Source organism: Cololabis saira, chromosome 20 (genome assembly GCF_033807715.1).
Source record: "Cololabis saira isolate AMF1-May2022 chromosome 20, fColSai1.1, whole genome shotgun sequence".
NCBI classification, from domain to species: Eukaryota; Metazoa; Chordata; class Actinopteri; order Beloniformes; family Belonidae; genus Cololabis; species Cololabis saira.
Genome location: NC_084606.1, coordinates 14,387,435 through 14,403,915, shown reverse-complemented (window position 1 = coordinate 14,403,915; position 16,481 = coordinate 14,387,435). Strand labels below are relative to the sequence as shown.

The 16,481-nt window shown below is 40.5% G+C and overlaps 1 protein-coding gene across 5 annotated transcripts in view; it reads left to right on the top strand.

Annotated features, from left to right (window-relative positions):
- The window catches only part of LOC133419935 (RAS guanyl-releasing protein 2-like), a 76,614-nt gene extending 61,080 nt beyond the window's left edge, over nt 1-15,534 (top strand). For 3 of the 5 annotated variants that reach the window (XM_061709411.1, XM_061709413.1, XM_061709412.1), the window contains exons 14-17: nt 4,703-4,739; nt 9,030-9,188; nt 11,089-11,151; nt 14,093-15,534. In XM_061709411.1, coding sequence (XP_061565395.1) covers nt 4,703-4,739; nt 9,030-9,188; nt 11,089-11,147 — 255 coding nt within the window. In that variant the 3' untranslated portion in view covers nt 11,148-11,151; nt 14,093-15,534. The remainder of the gene's footprint in view (nt 1-4,702; nt 4,740-9,029; nt 9,189-11,088; nt 11,152-14,092) is intronic. The other 2 variants (XM_061709414.1, XM_061709410.1) reach the window with 1 other exon arrangement.
- Nucleotides 15,535-16,481: the final 947 nt, after the last annotated feature.

Sequence of the window (16,481 nt, the reverse complement as noted above, 5' to 3'; positions counted from 1 at the left end):
ACACATCTTTAGGGCTAACGGCGGAAACGGAGAACATATTCAGATAGCAGCAGGTAAAAAGGCACCACTGATGATGGAATGACCAGACTGCTTTCAGCTGATGGAAGAGCAATGGTAGCTTAATGAACCATCATCATAACCAAGGCCCCTATAAGTAGGGTAACCACCCGTCCCGTAAAATACGGAATTGTCCTTTATTTGAGAAAAAAATGTTGCGTCCTGTATTGAACTAATACGGGACACGATTTGTACCGTATTTTCATTAACTTTTACACCATATTCTAGTTGAATTATTGAAATAAATTAACTTTTACACCATATTCTAGTTGAATTATTGAAATAAGTTAACTTTTACACCATATTCTAGTTGAATTATTGAAATAAATTAACTTTTACACCATATTCTAGTTGAATTATTGAAATAAGTTAACTTTTACACCATATTCTAGTTGAATTATTGAAATAAATTAACTTTTACACCATATTCTAGTTGAATTATTGAAATAAATTAACTTTTACACCATATTCTAGTTGAATTATTGAAATAAATTAACTTTTACACCATATTCTAGTTGAATTATTGAAATAGATTAACTTTTACACCATATTCTAGTTGAATTATTGAAATAAATTAACTTTTACACCATATTCTAGTTGAATTATTGAAATAAATTAACTTTTACACCATATTCTAGTTGAATTATTGAAATAAATTAACTTTTACACCATATTCTAGTTGAATTATTGAAATAAGTTAACTTTTACACCATATTCTAGTTGAATTATTGAAATAAATTAACTTTTACACCATATTCTAGTTGAATTATTGAAATAAATTAACTTTTACACCATATTCTAGTTGAATTATTGAAATAAGTTAACTTTTACACCATATTCTAGTTGAATTATTGAAATAAGTTAACTTTTACACCATATTCTAGTTGAATTATTGAAATAAATTAACTTTTACACCATATTCTAGTTGAATTATTGAAATAAGTTAACTTTTACACCATATTCTAGTTGAATTATTGAAATAAATTAACTTTTACAACATATTCTAGTTGAATTATTGAAATAAGTTAACTTTTACACCATATTCTAGTTGAATTATTGAAATAAATTAACTTTTACACCATATTCTAGTTGAATTATTGAAATAAATTAACTTTTACACCATATTCTAGTTGAATTATTGAAATAAATTAACTTTTACACCATATTCTAGTTGAATTATTGAAATAAGTTAACTTTTACACCATATTCTAGTTGAATTATTGAAATAAATTAACTTTTACACCATATTCTTCACCTGTAGGCTATATTACATCTGGGCTGATGTGGACATACAGAGCATAGGAGGCTATTTCAGTTACTAGTATGGTTGTCTGTCTGTACAGTCATGCAAGTTCAATGCTATTAAAGCACTTTAAACTTTAAATCAAAGCATTTTGTTTTTTCATATAAAATAAACACATTTTTTATTTTTATTCAGTTTAGAAGTTTTGGGGCTTTTTTTTTGGTCTCCTGCGCTGCTAAAATCGCGGCGTCCCTTATTTCTATTTCTGAAAGGTGGCAACCCTACCTATAAGACATCTGTGAATGCGCGACATGTCAAACATCAATGCAGTTATGTCATAGCAGCAGAGGACGGCACGGGGTGCTGTCCCGGTTAGCCAAGAATGGAAACTGAGCCACATGCGCTCACCTGTGTGAAAGTGGTGAGTCCAGATTCCTGTCCTGGTACGACTGGTCAGTCTTCCTCATAGATAACATGAAGGCATAGATCCATGCTGCCTTCTGTCCACAGTTCAGGCTGATGGCGGCGGTGTAATTGACTGCGTTTCCATGCAGTCAATAACCCTTTTAAAACCCGAATATTGGCAATAACCCGAATTTGCACGGCCATGTAAACACCAATAACCCCTTTGAATAACCCGAATTTGCTCATATTCCGGTTTTTAAAAACCCGAATATGACCCCTGGGTTACTCCTTTTAAAACCCGAATATTGGGTCATGTAAACGCCAAACGGAATATCCCCATCAAACGGAACATGAATTTGTTTTCTGCGCATGCTCTGTTTGCAAGGAATCTTGGTCTTTTGAGTCCAGGAAGTTCTTATTAACACGGAGAAACACAAGACCAGGAGGAGACTAATCATTTCATAAATGTAATGAAGGATATGAACATTTTGGCATTTGTAGACGGTAGAAAGTACCGGGATAGCGAGATTTACAAGAAGGTGAGCGAAAAGTTGCGCGAAGCAGCATTTGTTTTGAATTTGGATACAGGAAGAACAAGTGGAAATGACGCAAATTGCGTCATCACGTTCTCCGCCCGTCGCTGGTTTGATCGGGATATCCCAAATGATTAATTACCATGTATACAGGGATAACCCTGTTTGCTCACGCTTGTAAACGGAATATTCCCAATGTTTCAGTAACCGGAATATTAGCAATAACCCGAATTTTGACTGCATGTAAACGTAGTCATTGATCTTCTCACTACCATCTGAGCTGGACCCCCGGTCTCAGTGTGTCCATCTTCTGATGGCTGCTGCTTTGGAACGTGACAATGAGGTCTTAGTGCTCATCAAACACCCCACAGTCACCAGGTTTCCATCTAAGTGACGAACTCTGGGATGTGAGTAAAATCCACCCGACAGATGCGAGACACAGTCGTGTTGATGTGGACAAAAATGTCTGAGTAAGGTTTCCAGTCCTTCGTCGGATCAATGCCACAAAGAAGGGGTCAAACTCTTTTCTATCCCTGACTGACTGGAGGATTGCTGAATATATAAAAAAAACTACAACAAACAACACAACTAAGTTCCAGCTTCCTCCTGAACTCCAAACCAGAGCTGTGGGGTAAATTGCCAGCGAGTGTATCTGGCCCCGTGATGACCCCTCCCTTACGTGCAGAGAGACCTGGGATACGCTCCAGCAGATTCTGTTATAAACAGAATGAATAGATAATGGACAGCTGAAAATGTGACGTAATCCTTCAAAAAACCCTTTGTAAGAGCCAGCATTGGTATTGAGATGGCAGCGGTAGCCTAGCAGAGGTGGGCTCAGGTCGGGAGGACGCAGGTTCAAGTCCCAGGGATGCTCACCGAGGTGAAACACTGTGGGCCCCTGATCGGGGCTAATTGCTCCGCGGGCGCCAGAATAATGGCAGCTAGTCTCATTAGTGATGGAATAAAACAGTGTCTCCCAACCTGGGGTCCGGCCCCCCCCTGGGGGGGGCGCCAGAGATCTCTGGGGGGGCGCGAAACTTTCTCTGCTTTGAAATGATGCAGTTGTAAAAATTATATTTGCGAATGAGTCATTCATAAGACATTGTTAGGAATAATTTATGAATGTCTTGAATATTTTTTGTGTTTTTTATACACTGGTGACAAACACAGGAAATGATTTAATTCCTAATTATTATATCATTACGCAACATTTAATCTACTCCGACAGGTTGTTAAAGGAAAAAGGTTAAAAAATGTTGGTCTTATATTAAAAGAGACATTTTTCAGAAATATTTTTATGTCCTTTTATGTCCTTTTGTGCGTATTTTATACATTGGTGACATTGGAGAAAAACAAAGTCATATGTATACAGAGTAAACCAAAGAGAAATGTATCAAAAAAACATAATTAATTTTCATTTTTTCAATTAAATACTATTTTGGTGCTAGTACGTATGGGTCGGGGGGCCTGGCTGGTCTTAGACACAAGTAGGGGGGGCCCCAAGGAAAAAAGGTTGGGAACCACTGGATTAAAAGGCAGGGGCCTGTTTAATAAGATACTGACAAATAAAGATTATTTACATTTACAAGATCTTGAACATCACCCTCATCTGTCACAAAGTGGGTGGATAGGACCCAGATGCAGGAGAGCAGGAGGCAGGAGTTCCAAAAAACATGTTTTATTAACTTAAACGAAACCCAAAGCGATGCTGAGCAGGATTGCAAGAAATCCAAATTGCACAAAACCAGACCGGAAACATGGAAAACATGGAACAGGGAAAGACAAGACCAGATATAGGCTACACAGAAAGCGTCTGGAAAGCGCCTAGAGACAACTTCTGTTCTAATGCCGCGTTCCATTTGTCCTCGGAAGTGGGGATTTCCCAGTTGGATTTTTCAACTGGAACGCCCCTCGAAGTGGGATTTCCCACTGGGAAAGTGGGAGAGTCTTCACCACCCCCGAGTTCACATTCCAAGATGGCTGCCCCGGTTGTAAACAGTAGAAGAGAGCTCTGTAAAAATTCGTAGCATTTCATTCTAGTTTTGGTCACACTAAATCAGTCGTATACAAGTATTGTTCGGCATATATATGCTGCTATAGTGTAATTTACATTTTTCATGTGGTATATGCGAACTACAAACTTGTTTACCTACTTTGTAACTGGAACGCTGATAACTCGGCTGTGACGTCATTCCCAGTTCCGACTTCCGACTTCCCAGATAAATGGAACGCAGCATAATAGACGCTATACAAATAAAATTGAATTGAATTGAACAGAAGGGTTGAGGAGACACAGGTGCAGACAAATCAGGGCAGACGGGAACCAGGGAAGTCAAGACGGAACTAAAACACAAAGACACAGGTTTCAAAATAAAACAGAAACTAAATAACCAAACTGTGACATCATCTTTCTTGATTGAAATGAAAAACCAGCCTAATTCTTTTCCTTCTGTCTCTCTTGTAGATTTGGGGCTTCTACAAGCAGGGCTACAAGTGTAAAGGTAAGAGGATCCTTCTCTGGCACTCAGCTTCTGCTGCACAGATGTTCTCGTGTTATGCCAAGGTCCCCGGCCTCCAGAGCATCGCCCGCTCTTTTTGTTGCCGTCACTTCCCAGCCAACACATGCACACGTGCAGACGTGCAGATGTGCAGACGTGCAGACGTGCAGAGCAGAGTTATTAACTTTCACGAAAACGAACGAAATAACCAAAACTAAAATTGATAAAACTATTTAGTTAACTGAACTAAATAAAAACGAAAATTAAAAGACAAAAACGATAACTAACTGAAACTATAATGCGTGTTTAGAAAACTGACTAAAACGAACTGAAATAATAGATATCATTTCCTCCGTTTTCGTCCCTGTCAATATAAGCCTCTTGGTATGATCAATTTATTCCGCTCTGGCCGTTTATCTCCAACTGGCAGCTACGGCACCTTAACACCTCACGGTCCGTGACATCAAAACTAAAACTAAAACTAATAAAAACTAAACTAAAACTAAGCATTATTGAAAATATAAAAACTAGCAAACCCACACTAAAAACGAATTAAAACTAACTGAATTGAAGGAAAAAAAGTCAAAACGTAATAAAACTAAACTAAAATGAAAAATTCAAAACTATTATAACCCTGGTTATAATAGCTCACCATATCCACATGCAAAATCAGCTGACACCTCACCGGATATTTGCCCTTTTTGTTTGACGTTGGCACACTCACGTGCATGCAGCATGCGTTACACCCCATGCTGCCGCTCATTAGCTGCACGTGCCGTCAGCGGGTTCTGCTCGTGCTACGAGGTACGTGGCATGTCCCAGCCGACGGTCATGTAAAAGCTTTGGAGGTTATACCAGATCCTGCAAAGTCGTGCGAGCTTCCTTCTCCAGGAATTACAGGAAGTCGCTGATAACAGACGAATGCATATTGTTTTCTATTAACAGTCTTAAACAAATTCGCTGTCATTGCGGCTCAGGCATTTACGTGACACGTTTAACTCGCCGTCCCCCCCGCACCCGTCACTTCATCTCTCTCTTGTACAAGCACCGCCGCAGGAGACGGGACGGACAAAATGATCTCCCTGAAAAAGAAAGAATTTTTATCACCAACATCTTCCCCCTCATTCATTGGAGCTGTCAGGTTGGCTAAGCAATACTTATTAAACCTCGCGCTGCCAGCTCATTATCAAGCATTTGAGTTGCATAGCAGTAATTAATGTGCCTTGGGGTGTGTGAGGTCTGTTACAAGACCGGGTCTCATGTTTAGGAGAAAGGAGTGAGGCCTCTATCTAATCACAGACTAATTTGTTAATTAGCACAGACACACTCGGCTTCAGCAACAGAACCCACGTCTTAGGTAAAGTAAAAGGAAATAATGTCTAATCCCAGCCTTTTTAAAAATAGATTTGGGAATAACTTAGTAAAACACAGATATGACTAGGCATGGGACGATATGAAAATTTCATATCACGGTATTAGTGGACAAAAATATCACTATTACGATATTATCACGATATTAGCGTGTCGCTTATAAATCATGTATATGTAATATGTAATCATTTTTAAAACAAACGTCAACAATGGCCATGAATTAATGTTCTTTTTACCTGGAGTTCTGTGAACACGTCCAGGTGTTTCTCCCGAAGATGCACCCGTAAGTTTGACGTATTTGCCTGAGGCGCCGGTACTTTTTTCCAGCAGCGTCTGCAGACAGGAGTCTCGTCTTTTTGTTCATGTTGCCGTGTAAACCCAAAGTACTCCCATACGTTGGACTTGACCCTTTTGCTGGGAGGATAGAGAATCCGTTCGGCGGCGTCGCCGTCTGGAAGTTTTCCAGTATCTTGGAGTTCTGATTCAGAGTCAGACTGCATGTTTGATGCCATCTCGGCGCTAGCTGCTAGTGCTAATGCTCTGCCTGCTCATCAACAATAACACACGTCGGGGGATTCTTCACTTCCGCCCGGCGCTCCGCCTTTACAGCTGGATCCGTATCCGGTCTGGGCCGGATATGCAACCGGGCGAGTGAATTGACACTTTCTTCCAAAAAAAAAAAGAAAAAAAAAAAAAACAACTTTTTTTGGCGATAATTACAGTACCCCACGATAACGTTATCGCAGCCGTTTTTTATCGCGATATACGATAATATCATATATCACCCCATGCCTAGATATGACCACATCATTTTTGCTTTTGACATAAAAAGGAGGGCTAATGCGAGATCAAAGTCAAGTAGACGCATACAGAAAGCGCTCTCTCTCTCTCTCTCTCTCTCTCTCTCTCACACACACACACTCATACACACACACACACACACACACTGGCGTCCCTGGACCTCTCTACAGGACTGCAGTGTGACTCGCAGTGTTCTGGCTTGTTCCAGTAATGAGAGCAGAGGAAGTCAATGAGAGGCAGCCGCAGCCATTCATCCCCATTACCATTGTTGGGCTGCTCTCGGGGAGGCAGACTGAGTGCCAGGCACATAATTGAAATGAATCACCCACAGCAGTGCAGTGCAGGAGTGTGGGAACTGTGAATGCGAGTGGGCTGTCGGTTCTGCGCTCGCAGGTATCACACGTCCCATATTTAAGTGTATTTAGAGCTCTTCGTGCCGATGTTCTCCCCTCACATCAACCAAGGGGTTTCAGACACTCCTGATTAGTCTGACCTTTTGGAGAGAAAGAAAAACCTTTCTTTCTTTTCTTTTCTGTTGAGTTTGACTCCCCTTAAAAATGGAGCCTCTTCTAACAGCCGCTTGGAGCTTTATTGAGCCAAAACATGGATTAAATGAGCAGTAGGGATGGGCGGTATGGACTAAAAAATGTATCACGATCATTTCTGGCATTTATCCCGATAACGATAAAAATGACGATAAAAAAAATACCAATTCGACTCCACCTTTTCAACTATAAATCTATCTCGCTCTCAGATCCGCCATGTTTGTTACACAAAAACATCATCAACGGGAATTTATCCTTTTTTTCTTTCTTTCTTTCTTTCTTTCTTTCTTTCTTTCTTTCTTTCTTTCTTTCTTTCTTTCTTTCTTTCTTTCTTTCTTTCTTTCTTTCTTTCTTTCTTTCTTTCTTTCTTTCTTTCTTTCTTTCTTTCTTTCTTTCTTTCTTTCTTTCTTTCTTTCTTTCTTTCTTTCAGGCTCATTTCCTTCCTTCCTTCCTTCTTCCCTTCCTTTTTTCTCCCTTCTTTCTTTACTTTCCTTCCTTCCTTCCTTCTTCCCTTCCTTTTTTCTCCCTTCTTTCTTTACTTTCCTTCCTTCCTTCCTTCTTCCCTTCCTTTTTTCTCCCTTCTTTCTTTACTTTCCTTCCTTCCTTCCTTCTTCCCTTCCTTTTTTCTCCCTTCTTTCTTTACTTTCCTTCCTTCCTTCCTTCCTTCCTTCCTTCCTTCCTTCCTTCCTTCCTTCCTTCTTTCCTCCTGCTCTCTCCTTCCTTCCTTCCTTCCTTCCTTCCTTCCTTCCTTCCTTCCTTCCTTCCTTCCTTCCTTCCTTCCTTCCTTCCTTCCTTCCTTCCTTCCTTCCTTCCTTCCTTCCTTCCTTCCTTCCTTCCTTCCTGTACGTTGTGTGTGGATTTAACGCAGAACTATAAATCAGCTTTACACAAAAAAATCATCAACAGGAATTTATCGTTTTTACCGCGAGATGACAAATTCTTACCGTGGGGAATTTTTTTGACGGTATATCGTGAACGGTAAAATATCGCCCATTCCTAATGAGCAGTTTCGGTTGCCGATCCCTCGGTTATAGGGCGAAGCAGTCAACCACTGGGGGCAAGAGAGTATCTGTCTCTGTAGTTTTACCTGACTATTCTACTACGAACAGGTGGGAATGAGAGGGATTTCCGATTTGCAGAAATGAGCTCTGTGGAAAATGAACATTATTGAAGTGAAGACTGTGCTGTTGTGATAGTGTTTATTCACACTGTCACCGTCTCTGCCCTGCGGGATTACCCATCACCTCGGCCCTCTTAGACTCCCCCCCGCTGGCAGAGTTGTTGGAGGGAATGCTCGGCCTGACTCTGTGCATGCGCCAGTGCTCGTGTGCCTGCACTTCGTGTCAAAGCCCTTCTCCGTCGCCGCTAGCTCTCCCGTTGGCCCCCGTGTTTCTGTGTGCACTCCCCCCGTCTGACCGTCTCTTTCCCCATCACTCAACCTCCTCCCATCGCACGTTTCCCGGTCCCTTCCCGTCCCGGCGGTCCTCCCTCCCTCTGCTGGGAACCCGGCGCCCTCTCCCGCTGTCCCGACACCTCTCCCTGCCGGCGTCCTTCTCCCGCCGCGTGCACGCCGCAGCCTGCGGGGTCAACTGCCACAAGGCCTGCCGGAGCCGCCTGGCCGTCGAGTGCAGGAAGAGGACGAAGAGCATCAGCCACGAGCCGCCGCCGGCCCTGCAGGCCCGGTCCTACAGCTTCCCCCCGCCAGCCAACACTCCTCCCAGCCTTCAGGACACAGGTGAGAAAACACAGCAGACATCATTCTCGTCTCGTTGAATACTGTATTTTCCGACTATAAGTCGCTCCGGAGTACAAGTCGCACCAGCCATAAAATGCATAAGAAAGAAGGAAAAAACATTTACAAGTCGCACTGGAGTATAAGTCGCATTTTGGGGGGAAATTTATTTTATAAAATCCAACACCAAGAACAGACATGTCACCTTGAAAGGCAATTTAAAATAAAAATAGTATAAAGGCAACAACAGGCTGAATAATTGTACGCTAAGCTTACGTTACATGAACGCGCCTGGTATGTTAACATAACATATTAAGAGTTATTCAGATAACTATAGCATAAATAACATGCTAGGAAGTTTACCAAACCATCCGTGTCTCTCCAAATAACTAAAATCCAATGAAATCTTCATCCTCGGTGTCACTTTTAAACAACTCTCCTAACTCCGGAGGTAAAAGATGCGGCGCCTCCTCTTCTATGTCAGACACATCGTCAGTTGCAGTTCACCTTCTTGCGGTTTAGTGAGAAAATAACATGTGAAATGATAAACCGGTAATAATGTGGTAATAATTTCACACATAAGTCGCTCCAGAGTAAGTTGCCCGCCCTAGCCAAACTATGAAAAAAAAACATGACTTATAGTCCGGAAAATACGTGAAAAACATGAAAGGATAGAAATCAGAAACAGTAGCAGAGATGTGTGCAAAGTTAGAAGAAACGTTCCAGGAAACGATACAGTAACGTTGTCTACGGATAATGTCACATCTCTTGGGGGCGGGGGGCAACTTTCTGCTGTAGTTTCACATAGTTATATTCAGTACTCGAGTTGTAAAATAAAATCAGGGGGGATGGTGGATTTTATCATATGGGGACAGATAATTTGTGCTGATTACAAATAATATAATATATTACAAATAATAGGACTGACTAAAACACCTGCAGAAATACTGCAGGAATGACATAGCAGCAGTTAAATGCAGCCTTCTGTAAGCTTTAAATATCCACTGGGCTTACATCAAATACATCAAAACACAACAATAAAAAACAGTTTTCTGAACTTATCAATATGACTCTGTCCTTCACAGGATAAGTAAAATGGATCAATGCAAAAACTCAAAATCTTAACAAGAATATTTGTCTTATTTCTAGTTAAAATGTCTCATTTTAGTAAAAAAAATCTCATTACACTTAAAACAAGACTCATCACTTGAAAAAAAAAATGCACCAGTTTCAAGTAGATTTTCACTTGAAATAAGTAGAAAAATCTGCCAGTGGAACAAGATGTTTTTGCTTGTAATGAGAAGATAAATCTTGTCCCACTGGCAGATTTTCCTACTTATTTCAAGTGAAAATTTACTTGAAATAGGTGAAAATTGTCATATAAGTTATTTTTCTGGTGTTGTTTTTCTGGTGATGACTCTAAACGTTGAAATAGCAGTAAAACCACATTCATTGATGAAATGACATAAGGGATGGAAAGGAGGGATGGCAGTTTTACAGGGGGGGATGATTTGGACCGTTTTTATTTCAGGGGGGATGCCATCCCCCCTCAACTCCAGTACTGGTTATATTATGTACACACGCACACACGCACACGCACACGCACACGCACACGCACACGCACACACACACCAATCATCATGTGACTCAACTTTCTTTAAACAACTGCAGACGTTATTTTTAGAGCGTAGTTTGCCGCAGAAATGTGGAGCAACCATGCAAGCTCGGTGGCTGCTGCTCATCAGACCTCAGCAAAAGTGCAGCTCTCTCCGTCTCGCATCACGTGGGCCGTCCGTCTCATGAGCTACAACACTGCCAGGCCAATGGTCAGGTTTTTGCATTTCCATTCGATTAACCAATCTGCTCCTCATCTCTGCACCCTCCACTTCTCTGTGTCCACCAGTGATTGCTGAAGAGGACCTAGAGACGGTGGAGGAAGGGGTGTTTGATGTGCATCTATAACCAGGTGAGAGACCTGCTGGATTACACTGCATTCAAACGTTGGCTGTCGTGATGACAGGTTTTTGTATTCTTTATTGATTTTTCATATCACAGAGTGAGGTTTCCCTTAGTTAATCACTTCCTCTTCCTCAGAGGAATCACTGATGTCAGGGTAATATCTGCTGTAGGAATAAGACCCGGGCTCAGGCTTCGTGCAGCAAAGATCCTCCAGAGGCTTTGGCACCTCAGTCGCAGCAGTCCAAGTCTGTTGGGCCGTTGTAAAGTTGCTTTCGTCGACGAAAATTATGACTAAATATCGTCGTCAACAAACCTTTATCAGCTAAGAAAACAAGACTAGACGCAACAAAAATGCTGGTCATGTGACGATAACGATAATTAAATATATAATGCAATATCGTAGATGAATAAAAACGAGCCTAAAATATAGATTACAAAATAAAAACTACGCTAAAATGTGTCTTCATTTTTGTCGACCAAAACGCGACGAAATGTTCTACCAAAGATCCTTAATGTCCATGTTTAAGTAGTTTCCTCTGGTTTAGTTCTGGGTGACGTTAGTCCTCAATCCCAGTCGCTGCAGCGGGGAATCAGATCCAGAAGAAGCAGCTGCAGAGTTAGAGGCTGATGCCGTTAACGCAGAGCTCTAGGTTCACGACAATTAAAAACAAAGTTACATAGAGAAATGCGGGGATCTTCTCTGGGGCTGGAGAAGAAGAAGAACCATCTTTGGATACACTTTCCTACATAGATGTGGAAAAGAAAACCCAATGTGTCATCGAAAAAGAAAAAGATGGGGAGAAATGCGGAAAAATAAATATGTTGTAAACTCAAATTAGAGTCTTCTGTATGTGGAATGAATGTATTCTTGAGTCTATAAGGTAACACTAATATAATAATAAGATAACCTTGTTTGAATTGTAAAATGGGTTTGGCTAAATACAAACTTTGACTAAAATAAGACTGAAATGCTCAGACTTTTAGTTGACTGAAACTTAACACTACTAAAAGGAGAATGAACGTGACTAAAACTAATAAAAACTAAAATGATAGCTTGACCCAAAGACTAGACTCAAACTAAAATTGAAACAGGCTGACAAAAACAACCCTAGGCCGCTCTGCGTATTTGATGTAATCTTCTACCGGAGTCCTGGAAATGTATCCAGGCTCGCCGTAATGAATGCCGAAAAAGAACACAGCAGTTTCCCAGTTTACACAGTTATATTTTATTTGTGGAATCCAGTTGTCTAAAGGGCTTTTTATTTTTTAGTGCTGCTCTGCTGAGTGCAGACGGACATAAGGAAAGCCCTTTTCACCACATTATGCAAAGCAGCCACGGCAACACGAGCGATGCATAATTCTGCAGTAAAAACAAATAACTGTCTCAACAACATATCTCTGTAATACTGGGACAAGCAAGGCCTGGAACTGTCGCCGCTGGCCATTTTGCTTCTCTTTATGTCCCTTTCCCCATTTCTTTTATTAAAAAGGAGTCTGGTTTTAAACCAACACTGCAAAGTTCTTGCACATGAACGCAATCAAGCTCAAAAAGTGGCGTTTTGTTTATTATCTATAACAAGGGACTACTCAGTGGATTTTTCCATCGTATTTTTTTTGTTTCCCTTTCCGTGGGATGGCGGGAATAAACAACACTAGTTGTTGTGAGACTGCACAGGAAATGCCTTTTAAGGACCTTTCTAGTTTACGGCCCTTTGAGAAACATCCACGTCTGCCGGCAGCCGGAAATTCCTGCTTGAAGACGAATGTGAGCCGTGAGAACGCATTTCTTTTATGTCATTTTGTCATTTAAGCAGTTCTTGCAGGCCCCAACAAATGACGCCAGTCAGTGAATTAGAAGAAGAAAAGCGACGGAAGACAGCTGGAGACAAAACCTCCTTCTGTAACATCTTATGATGATTATTTTACCACTTGTTTGGGAACCACTTTTGAAAATAGCTGATTCAACAACTAGAAAGCAGAAGGACGTGGCCGAATCTGCTCCGTAGAGGCACGTTCTGGAAAATTAGGGCTATAGTTTTTATTCACCACATAGGTTTGGGATCCCAGGAGCTGTTTCTTACTCTCCTCAGATGGCGATCTACCCGTGTGAGGAGGGACTGCTTTTAATACTGATGTGTTTGCACGCTGATGTTATCCAACAGCTGTCTGTGTTCAGGGGCGAAAATCCCGTTTCATAGTTGGGGGGGACAATAAACAGTAACATTTTAGAGAATAAATCCAGGGGGGGACAAGGAATAAAAGTTTTAGCCTTCCTTTAATACAGCATTTTGACATTTTCAACTCTATCTCGCAAACAGGCAGAAGACCTTTCTTGGAGTAATACAAAACAATGGTATTAGGTGGAAGGTGGCAATAATACAGCACATCTGACATAATACACTGCAAAAACCCCAAATCTTAACAAGAATATTTGTCTTATTTCTAGTTAAAATGTCTCATTTTTAGTTAAAAAAAAATCTCATTACACTTAAAACAAGACTCATCACTGGAAAAAAACAACAATTTTCACCTGTTTCAAGTAGATTTTCACTTAAAATAAGTAGAACATTTTTTTTGCTTGTAATGAGAAGATAAATCTTGTCCCACTGGCAGATTTTTCTACTTATTTCAAGTGAAAATTTACTTGAAACAAGTGAAAATTGTCAAATAAGTTATTTTTCTGGTGATGACTCTTGTTTTAAGTGTAATGAGATTTTACTGTTTATTATTATTTTCGATTTCGGTTTCGGCCACATATTTTCATTTTGGTGCATCACTACTAAATACTACTGCATTGTTCCAAAATTATTAATTCTGTCTCAAATTATTCTAGGGGGGGGACAGCTTTACTAATGGGGGGGACTTGTCCCCCCTGTCCCCCCCGGGATTTTCGCCCCTGTCTGTGTTACATCTAAACACTGAATGTCAGTGTCTCCTCACCCTTGCAGGAGCCTTCAACCGGAGGGAGCTTTTGATGACCGGGCCAATGACAGTCCTCAGACCTCTATTTTAGACCCCCCCCCCTCCTCCTACCCTGCAAGCAACAGACAGAGAATGTGCCACTATATGTAAGTTGTTCTGCTCATCCCAGGAGGAGGAACTGAGCACCGGGCCAGGACACGTAAACACTGCCCCCCAGTGGAGCCCCCCTGCAACTGCAGGCCCGTCCGTCCCCCGCGTCACGGTTCAGCGTCAGCCAAGCGCATGTCTGCAAAATCTCCTTGTTTGATGAAGAAAATGAATAAATAAATCCAGAAAAATTGTATTTCCACGCTGGATTTGTCACAGTCAGTATAGTTTTCTTGCAGACCGCAATGGCTGTCTGCTTTACTTCAAAACTTTAAAAAAGAGGTGCTGTTATTATTATTGCCAAGAATGTCAAGCCTAAGACTAAGCTGTCCTCTCCTCTATCTGACATGTGCGGGTGTTTTCTTTTTGTTTCTCAAATGCATTTCAGTGGACCGTTAATAACGAGCATTTTTGATGTCAAATGAAAGTGTTGATTCGTGGTGACAACAGCAATTATCTAGCAGACAGATGCAACAGCTCTAGTAACCGTGTAGGCCTATAATTAGACGGAGCGCTGTTATATTGTTGTCATGTTTACCTTGGTATCAGTAGCATGTCCTATAGTGTTGTTTTGGCTCTCCGACGCCGATCTGCTGCTGTCACATGAACAACCATCCTCCCTAATGAATATGTGGACAGGCAGACAGTAGAGGACCGCTTTACTCCTCTTTTTCCTTTTAAACGAGCTCATACTTTTGTTTGAGTGAGGTAATCGAGAGAAGGAAGGTAAACCCAGAGGAGCATAATGAGGTTTTTCATTTGACAACAGCTTATAAGACCATTTTTTCCTGAGAATCTGTTTTTAAATGCAAGTTGTGTTTTTATGTCGTTTTTTTTAACTGTGTCTCTCTTGCATGCATCCTCCAGACGTCTGTGTTGGCAGAGGTTTGATATTTTGTAATGTCGCATGCCAGAGTTGTCATTTATATCGGAACCATTACAGTGGACATCTCTGTGCGTCTTGGCATGATGGAGACTCAGACATGTCCGTAATTGCTGGTGCGCGTTGACTGAGGTGTATATTTCTGCTGTATTGATGGCTGAAGAGGTGCCAGTCCTCCCCTGTGTTTCCTTGCCTGGTGAAATGTGTTTCTCGTTTTTCACATGGATGCCATGCTGTTTGTTGTGGTTTCTAAAGGATTCCTCAGTATTAAATGCAGCAGGAAACTTTCAAATATGTGTTGCTGTGAAGAAAATCTCCAATTAAAAAGGAAAAAAAAAACATGAGTTTGTGTTTTTTCTTTTTGAGGTGGAAATTCAGGTAATGGTCTTAAGAGCCCAGGAGATTTTTGTTTTCCTGTTTTATTTTATTTTTTTGACATATATTCTAATTAACTATATCAAGAAAAATAATAAATATACTGAAATGACAGAGCACATGCATTTTAAATTAATTTATTCAAGAAGAAACTACAATATAGCCGTTGGTCTCCTGTTTTTATTCTTTGTACTGAGTTTCGTGTTGTGTTGTGGTATTATGTGTTTCTGTCTTTGTTTTTTCTTATTCCTTGTACTGATTTTCGTGTTGTGTTGTGGTATTATGTGTTTCTGTCTTTGTTTTTTCTGATTCGTTTATGTTCATGTTACCATCAACCTGCCAGGGGACTACAGATGGAATTTAGCCTGAGGCTATAATCTGGCATATTTACATGTAAATGTTCATTAATATGCACTGTCCCATTTTAAATAAATAAATAGCCAATAATTTTATAGTACAGGCTTATTTACATGGTTTTCATGCGAAACAAAATCTAAACAATGTAATGTAACATTTTAAATGAGCCTTTGTTAAGTGCAGCTGAATGTTGTAAACACTCAGTGAGCAATGCACAGTCACTAACTGTCTTTAAGTAGCACACCAATCAATAAATACATCTGTTCGTTCAGTTCAACTCACTTTCACACACAAAAAGGAAAAGCTGGAAATGAATTTCCAGTTTTAGATTCACTAGTTGAAGTTAGGTGAATTAAACATTGATGTGTAATATGATATGATACCCTCAACCAGCTGGTTTTTTTAGATGCACATGTAGTGATTGCATTTCCATGGTAACTGTTTAGGCTGTCGTAATTGGAATGCATCATCCTTAGCATCAAATTTTATGATTATAATAGGCTACATGTCCGTCTAATAAACTGCTGAATCAGAGTACTAACCACCACGGATCATACTTTAACGTTTAACTGTTTAATGTTTTAAGGGATGGTTCGGATGTCATGCTGCTAAAAAGGATTTCTGTAGGTAATTATGGCCCATCTAGACATCTG